This window comes from Myotis davidii, unplaced genomic scaffold, assembly GCF_000327345.1.
Source record: "Myotis davidii unplaced genomic scaffold, ASM32734v1 scaffold1051, whole genome shotgun sequence".
NCBI classification, from domain to species: Eukaryota; Metazoa; Chordata; class Mammalia; order Chiroptera; family Vespertilionidae; genus Myotis; species Myotis davidii.
Window position 1 is genome coordinate 248778 of NW_006282264.1, and position 9331 is coordinate 258108.

Sequence of the window (9331 nt, forward strand, 5' to 3'; positions counted from 1 at the left end):
TGAGTGTGGCTCTTCCACAAAATACCACGTGCGGGCGCGCATGTACAGTGCGATTGAAACTTCACGGCTCATGCGCAGAAGTCAGTATTTTGTGGAAGAGCCACACTCAAGGGGCCAAAGAGCCGCATATAGCTCGCGAGCTGCAGTTTGCCAACACTGTTCTAAACCCCTTCACCTTTTTCACCCAGTTCAACCCTTCTCCCCTCCCCAAGCATCAGTCTGTTCTGTTACCTATGAGTTTATTTTAATTTTGCTTATTAATTTATTCTGTTCTTTAGATTTCACATATAAGTGCATATGGTATTTGTCTTTCTCTGACGACTTATTTAGCTTAGCATAATATCCTCTAGGTCAGTGGTCAGCAAACTGCGGCTCGCGAGCAACATGCGGCTCTTTGGCCCCTTGAGTGTGGCTCTGCCACAAAATACCGACTTCTGCGCATGGTCCACGAAGTTTCAATCACACTGTACATGTGCGCCCGCACGTGGTATTTTGTGGAAGAGCCACACTCAAGGGACCAAAGAGCCGCATGTGGCTCACGAGCCGCAGTTTGCCGACCACTGCTCTAGGTTCATCCACACTGTCACAAATGATAAAATTTCATTCTTTTTTATGGCTGAGTAATATTCCCTTGTTTATATGTACTACTAATTTTTCTCCACTCATCTACAGAGGGACACTTGAAAGCACCTCATCGACAATAGTAATATTTATGAACATAATTTCATTTTCTTTGCTGGGAATATATCATAAACAGTATTTCAGGTTCCTGCACAAGTAAACATTCATCAATTACTTTTGAATGTAAGAAAATAGTATTTCCTTCTGAAATATGGTTTGAATAAATTATAGACCTTTAGTTGTTCAGTTATTAATTTGAATGTTAGCTTATGATTCATAACTTAAAACAAATGTTTATAACTGAAAATATTAATCTGCCATTAAATCTGAAGGTTTCGCTAGCACCTACTAAAATGGGAAGTTAACCAACTGCAAAATTAGACTTTATCAATCCCAGTTAAAAAGGTTTGCCCTTGCAATATGCAAAATGAAAGAGTAATATTACTACAAACTATTTTAAAGTTACATTAAATTCCTTTAAAAAAAAATAAAGCAGCTTATAACCCAAAAGTCAATATTGGATTTCAGAACAGATTCAAAATAATTTTTTCTCTGCAATAGGAAGAAAAATGTTTTGCCATCATTCAGTCAACATCTTTGGTTTCAACTTAAAAAGTTTAAACAAATTGTAAAATCACATATAAATTCAATGAAATACATAATTTTATAAAGCAAAATGTTTGGGCTCAATTTTTATTTACAGCCTAAGAGCTAAACCCAAAATGGAAATGGTTAAGGTAATTAAGGACTATTCACGCAAACAAATGCAATCATCCATTAAAAATTTTTATTTTGCGAAAGTTAGAAAAATCAGAACTAAAGACAGAATATTTCTAAATGTGTTCCTGTAAATGGATCTCAGGAAAGTAAAAATATTTTTATGCTGAGAAATACTCATGGAAAATTTTTTAAGTGTTATCAATGTTAATACTGGCTGGTGCTGATTATCTTCATTATTATGTTTTCCACATTTAATCACAAGAAAACATTTAAAACAGAAAAAAGAGCACTTTTCAGACACATGCAGTAAGGAAGCTCCTTCTCTGGTTTCTCATATTGCCCTGGACAATGCACTATCCAGTGTGAATAGCACCTGTCTACTTCCCAGGAAAAGACTATAAGCTCGCTGAGAGCAAGAGCTATCTATGTTTTAAACATCTGTGTATGTGACTAGCATTTGCACTTGGTTCAGTAAATGTGTGGTATAAATGGGGGTTGGGAGGGAGAGATAATAAATGTGACCATTTTAACCATTTTACATCCAAAACACTCATTGATTTTTAAAAGAAAATTTTAAATAAAACATACCTCACTTATAACTAAAAAACACTTCTTTGGATGAACTTAAGTTTATCATTAACCCAAATACAACAAAAAATGCTATTTTCAAATATTATAAGATGAAACAAGTACAAAACCAAGATATACAAGCACCAAATTAAAGAACAGATTAAAATCATTAATTAGCCCTGGCCAGTTTGGCTCAGTGGATAGAGCGTAGGCCTGTGGCTGAAGGATCCCAGGTTTGATTCCGGTCAGGGGCACATGCCGGGGTTGTGGGCTCGACCCCTGGTGGGGGGCGTGCAGGAGGCAGCCTGTCAATGGTTCTCTCTCATCATTGATGTTTCTCTCTCTCTCTCTCTCCCTCTACCTTCCTCTCTGAAATCAAGAAAAAAAAAATCATCAACTATACTTTATTATCTTTATCAACAACTTACTTTTGAAGTATTCTGGTGAGGAGAATCACAAAGGCTTTCACGGGCACTTTCATTCCTATAATTATGTTTTCTTGGGCTCTTAGGTCGTGCTCGACTTGGCATATCACTTTCTGAGGGTCCAGATGCATCCATCTTTATAGGAAAAGGAAAATAAGTTTTTTCATATGTTTCAACACATATGTAGTGTTGAAAACTAGAAATAACCCCATTTTCCAAATATTGACAAATTTAATTATACACTATCAAATCACTCATCCCTTAATATCACCACTAATTTCATCAGAAAGGTCCTTAGTTATGGGAAAAATTTTCAATGAAAGCTCAAATTTTGTATCAGTAACGAACAGCTATTTACTTTGAAGTAACAGGTTCAGTTCTTTCATTTTCAAGACAGTATCTGCCAAACACCCAACCATACTTTCTCAGTTGCTCCTTCAAATAAAAATGGTATTCCATGAAAAAAAAAGCCAGTTTTATTTCTCAATTTAAAAAATCCCACAATTACTTTTCTCTTCAAGACAAACATTACTCTTTAGTAAGTTGAACTGCCTTATTGGTACTCTCCATTTCATAGTATATGACATTAAAAAGACTCATATAAAAGGACAAAATCTAATAATAATAACTTTACTGCTTCATCAAGAATAGTCTTAAGAGAAACTAGTATATTTTTCTATGCCTTTGAGAAATAATACAATGACTTCTAATACATTTTGGAAATACTGCCTTGATTCGTGCTCAGGTGCCAACATTTTACTCATCAATTGTATTTTTTCACCATAAGTGCAAATGTCAACACAGTGAAAAAGGCAAGTAATGTGTTAGTGCTATTATAAAATAGTTTTGAACTCACAGACCCCCTGAAAGATTCTCATTGACTCTCAGGGGTCTGAAGACCATACTTTGAGTACTGCTGTTAATAACATGTAAAGAATGTTCATTGCAGTACTATACAAAATGCCAAAACCCTTTCAACATAAAGTATATGCCCATCAACAGAAAAATACCATAGTAAGTAATTGTACCTCTTCCTGTGGAGCATTATGATGCCATTAGAAAAACTAGATTAGCGCTATGCCTGTTAACTTACAAGGATTTCAATAGGTATATTGTGCAATGAGAAAAGAATGAGTGTGTATAGTGCAATGCCATAGTTAACGTACAACTATACACCTTTATGTATGCATAGAATTTTATAAGCACAATTAAAAAAAAGGAAATATACATACTGGGTTTCTAACATGTTCTGTTCCAACTTATCTGAACAGAACCAAAAGAGAAGGACACCTAACAAATAAAATAAAAACAAATAGGCACATACATTATAATTGTACTTATCAAGTAAAATCATAAGGGTAGGAATATACACAAAGTGAAATTAAATTTTTTTAAAAACACACAAAGATTGCCTTTTATACTCACATGTGCATCTGAAGATCCAGATGAATGAACATCTGATGATCTTGTCTGCAAGTATGAAAAGTAAGTCAATATTAAATGATCAGAAAATGTCTTACTATACTAACAAAACAAGTGTTTCTCATACTCAATTTTTCAGACTTAATTTTTCCAAACTTGTAGCAATTTCTTCTCAACTAATAAAACCAAAGGGCAATCTCTAACATGAAAAAGTTGTGATCCAAAATAAATGCGCAAGTCCATTCTTTAAAATTCAGAATGTGTATTGCCCAAAATATAATACAAATGATACATCACGGCTGTAACACTGACCTAGCAGCACCTTACTACACAGCAAAAAAAACCTCTCCTCCTTTCTCCAACCACCCAAAAGTCATATAGCAGAGTCTAATAGCAAGAAAATACACATTAAACTCCTGATATATATAGCAAAAGGTACAAATTCTGCAGAAAAAATTTCAAGAAAAACAAAATCCTATTATCAAATCCCCACTAGGCCTCCATTTGCAACTTTTTAAAATTCTTTATTGATTGACTGATGGATGAGAGAGAGAGAGAGAGAGAGATCTTTGTTATTCCACTCATTTATGCATTCACTAGTTATTTCTTGTATGAGCTCTGACTGGGGATCGAACCCACAATCTTGGCATATAGGGATGATGCTCTAACCAACTAAGTACCTGGCCAGGGCCCTGCAACTTGTTTTAAGGGGGCTGCTTCAACTTTGGCATGCCACTGTTGCTGACTATTGCACAAGTAGTCTTTGAGTCATGGCATGTGCCAACAATGTCAACTCTCAAAATTTTATCTTTTTCCCCTTAACCTATTGTTTACATACAGCAGACATTTTATTGGTTTTGTACTACTAAAGACAAAGAAGCCAAGCTGCAAGACTATTTAAATAAAATTCATGTGGATCCACACAGTACTACTTTATTTATCTTGTCTAAACATAAGGCTAAGAATAGCAGGTCATATTTTCATACTGAATCAGTTTATTCCTCTGAACTCTACTTTACTGGGTCCTAGTCAAATTCAGCCAAAAACAACCAAGCATGGAGATACTTCCTACCTCTTTTTCTTTCTTTTCTTTTTTTAAAAATATATTTTATTGATGTTTTACAGAGAGGAAGGGAGAGGGAGAGGGAGTTAGAAACATCGATGAGAGAGAAACATTGATCAACTGCCTCCTGCACAACCCCTACTGGGGATGTGCCCGCAACCAAGGTTCATGCCCTTGACCGGAATCGAACCTGGGACCCTTCAGTCTACAGGCCGATGCTCTATCCACTGAGCAAAACCGGTTAGGGCTACCTCTGTTCTTTCTATCCATTGTTTTTCTTTTCCCAACTTTTATTGTGATCCGCATTTACTTTCTTCTCCCAGCTAACCTTTCTTAAACAGCAAGATGGTATGGAAGAAGAAATTTTTTTATATTTAAATTAACTCTGCGAAACACACCTTCAAAAACAATTTGAAATGTGCCCATTTGCAGACAGTGAGAAAATCCAAGAAAATAAATTAATTCCTCTTAGAAAAGAAAAATGTTCAGTCAAAAGACTGAATGGTCTGGAAAAAAGATCAACTGCCTTCCAATATAGCCATATTTATTAATCTGCTAAGTAATAAGAATAATATCCTAATCATAATTGTAACAAAAATATAAAACACCTAGAAACCAACTAAAGAAAATGTATACAGCCTGTGTGAAAACACAAACTTTACAGAAGGACTCAGTCATTCAAGTGACCTTTTGAAAAGACTCATCCAATTCTTGCATGAGAAAACTCATTAAGAAAATGTCCAATATACCCAAATGTATTCACATTTCTAATACAATTTCATTCAACAGCTCAAAATCCCAAAGGGAAATCTTCGCAAGGGGGCAAAAGGGATTGCCAAAAATAATTTTAAAGTTCCCCCAACTTCCCATCTTAGTCTTCCTGCTGTTGCCCTCCAGACTACTGTTCTGTGCCACCTGGTACTCTAGGAGACAAGATGGCTGCGGAATAGGCAGACATGTCCCAAGGCTAGTCCCGGAGCAAATAGAATGAGCAGCTGAAACGAATAATATCCACCCCGAATTGACGAAGCAGACTCAGCTGGTGAGATAGTTTGCAGGCGGGAAAGGCAGAGTTCCCCTGGAAAGGTAAAAAACAGGGTTCTGGGCAGGAAAGTTTGCCAGATCTCTGAGCCCAGGGGGTCAGAGGGAAACTGCGTGGCACCCAGCCACATCCCTTGGGACAGGCACAGCCTCTGAAGGAGGAAAGGAGATCCGAAGGACTGTTGGCACCGGGGGATTTGAGATCTGGGTGCCATAATTACAAAAGACTAAGCCCAGAGGGGGCACCCTGAAGCGCTGACCAGACCATGCAGTGCTGGTAAGAGAGGAGCTCCCAGAGACTCAGTCTTCCCCTTTTCTGCAGCCAGCGTTTGTTTACTTTCACTGAACCCTGTTCATAGGACATTTTGGATAAAGACACCCGTGTTGAGGAGTGGGAGAAGGTGCAGACAAGTAGAATCTGGGGAGAGGCTGGGGAGAGAAGGGGGTCCAGGAGAGGTAGCAGCAAGTTGAGTGCTGAGTCATGGCGGAGCCCAGGACCTGGGCAGCCATTTTCTCCTAAAGTTAAGCCCTCCCTCCAGCCCCCAGGCAAGGAATACAGCCACACCCAGATTCCACTCAGTCCCAGGAACAGAAAAAAATAAATCACAGACATTCCAGAAAACTGGGATCTTAAGTCAGCCAAAGGATTGACATTTCAATTTCCCATTTTTATGTTTTTATTAATATTTTGTTAGCTTTTCTTTTTGCTTTTTTCTTTGTTTTCCTTTTTTTGTTGCTTTTTTCTTTGCTTTCCTTATTTCTTGCTTTATTTTCTACTTCTTTTCAAATTATTTTTTCATCATTCAATTTTATTTTATTTTTACTTATTTTATATTTTTATACCATTTTTAAATCAATTTTCTTGTAAATATATTATTTTGTTCCCTTTCTGTCTCTTCTTATCCACTCATCCCTTTTCTATCTCTGCTATACTGAAGTGAGGTCCTCCCCATATTTATCCAATTCTTAACCTTATTTCCTGTATATCAGCCCAGCCTCTACAGATTCTGCCCCCACCCTCTTTACTGAGTGTTTGTATTTGTTTGGTTTATCTATAGCTCTGTGGTGTTTTCTCCATAAATATATATTCTCCTTTTTCTTTTCTCTCCTATCTTTTTTTCTCTCTCTTAGATATCATTTGTGCTCTCTCTTCTCTCCCCCAATTATCTTTTCTCGGGTGGTTGCTTATATTGGCGTTATCAGTGCTGTGAGTACATTCATGCTTTGTTATCCATTCATCCCTTTCCTACTTCCTCTATACTGAATTGAGGTCCTCCCCATATTTATCCAATTTTTAACCTTATTTCCTGTATATCAGCTCAGCCTCTACTGATTCTGCCCCCACCCTCTTTACTGAGTGTTTGGTGTTTGTATATGTTTGGTTTATCTATTGGCTCCGTGGTGTTTTCTCCATAAATATATATCCTCCTTTTTCTTTTCTCTCCCATCTTTTTTTCTCTCTCTTAGATATCATTTGTGCTCTCTTTTCTCTCCCCTAATTATCTTTTCTCAAGTGGTTGCTAGTACAGTGGGGCCTTGATTTATGTGTGTCCCAACTAAAGAGTTTTTCGAGATACAAGCCATCTCTTGGCCAAATTTTTTGCTTTGAGTTGCAAGCTAAAATTCGGGTTACCAGCCAGCTTCAGATACCCCACTGCTAGTTGGCGCAACGAACATCAAAGTGAACGCCACAACATCAGCCCAGGATCATGTGTCTCACTCATTCACTTTATGATTTGACATACGAGTAATTTGAGTTACGAGCTCCGTCACAGAACGAATTAAACTCGTAAGTCAAGGCCCCACTGTATTGGGGTTATCGGTGCCGTGAATACATTCATGCTTTGTTCCCGTTGGGTCATGTCTTGTTAAGGTTAATATTTTTGGATTAGTCTTCTATATTCTATTTTCATCTTTCCTTTAGCATCCTTTTACTCTACCTCAACTTTACCTTTATGCCAAAACTTTCTTCCTCACTTTTCCCCTTCTGTTGTCCTGTTTCTCTTATCCTATCCCTGATTTAGATTTTCCCTATTCCTTATTTTTACCCCGTTAAAATTTCACGCTACTTATATATCGAATTACCAATTTCCTGCTCTAAATCCATATACACCTCTCTCTTCTCTTTCTTCACTATCCAAAGTTTTTTTTTCTCTCTGTCGTTTTATGGTTGTTTGCTTGATTGCTGAGTATATTGGGGTTTTTTTATACTTGTTTGTGAGATTGTTTTGCTTTTTGTTTTTTTCTGATGGATTTTTTTTTCCTGGTTAATTTTTTGCCTCTGTTTTCCCTCACCTCGCTTGATATTAGTTGTTGTTTGTAGTTTGTATTCATCTCCATGGATCTGTTGCTGGAATTAGTTGGGATTAGTGGCTGTTCTACTGGAGTCGTCTCCCCATATAAATAGTTTCTTCCCCTCTTCTATTTCATTATCTTTCTTTTATCTCTTACTTTTTTTTTCCTTTTCCCAATTTCATTTCTGCACTCCCTTTTTTTCTTTTTCTCTTTTTTCTTTTTCTATTTATCCCCTAATTCTCTTTGATCTGGTGGCCACCATTATTTGGGGATATTAGTATCGTGAATACATTTGTGTTCAGTGCCTTGTGGGTTGTGCCTTTAAATGAACACAGCAGAGAAAGAACTACATAAACAAACATGTGGAGAAGAGAGATCACGGTGAAACAAAGAACCAACCCATATGTGAAAGAAATACAGGCATCATCAGAAAAGGAAGTAAACAAAATGGAGACAAGTAAGGCAAGCAAACTGTCAGAGAAAGAATTCAGAGAAATGGTCATAAGGTGGATAAAAAGAATGGAAGACAAATTCAACAATATGTGTAAGAACCAAGAGGAAATGAAGAGACAAGAAGAAATGAAAAATGACATCACTGCTATAAAGAATTCAATAGAAAGCATCAACAGTAGACTAGAAGAAGCAGAGGACCGCATCAGTGAGCAAGAAGACATGGTAGGAAAAAATACCCAAGCAGAGCAGCTTCTAGGAAAAAAATTAAGAAGCAAGAGGAGAACCTAAGAGAACTTTGGGACAACACGAAACGAAACAACATACGCATAATAGGGGTGCCAGAAGAAAAGGAAACTGAGCAAGGAATAGAAAACCTGTTTAAAATACCCACAGAGCAGCTTCTAGGAAAAAAATTAAGAAGCAAGAGGAGAACCTAAGAGAACTTTGGGACAACACGAAACGAAACAACATACGCATAATAGGGGTGCCAGAAGAAAAGGAAACTGAGCAAGGAATAGAAAACACGTTTGAAAAAATGACAGAAAACTTCCTTGATTTGGTAAAGGAAGTAGACATACAAGTCAAGGAAGTACAGAGAGTCCCAAACAAGATGAGTCCCAAAGAGGTCTGCACCAAGACACATCATAATTAAAATGCCAAAGGTTAAAAGACATGCAAGAATCTTAAAAACAGCAAGAGAAAAGCAGTTAGTTACCTATCA

The 9331-nt window shown here is 37.0% G+C and overlaps 1 protein-coding gene across 6 annotated transcripts in view; it reads right to left on the reverse strand.

The window, feature by feature from the left end:
- U2SURP (U2 snRNP-associated SURP domain containing) overlaps positions 1 to 9331 on the reverse strand; it is a 79765-nt gene that overhangs the window by 51617 nt on the left and 18817 nt on the right. For 5 of the 6 annotated variants that reach the window (XM_015558103.1, XM_006752802.2, XM_015557964.1 and 2 more), the window contains exons 2-3: positions 3762 to 3806; positions 2340 to 2471 (exon numbers count right to left, since the gene is read on the reverse strand). In XM_015558103.1, the coding sequence (XP_015413589.1) occupies positions 2340 to 2471; positions 3762 to 3806 (177 nt within the window). Of the gene's footprint in view, positions 1 to 2339; positions 2472 to 3568; positions 3627 to 3761; positions 3807 to 9331 lie in introns of those variants that run through there. The other variant, XM_015558077.1, reaches the window with a different exon arrangement.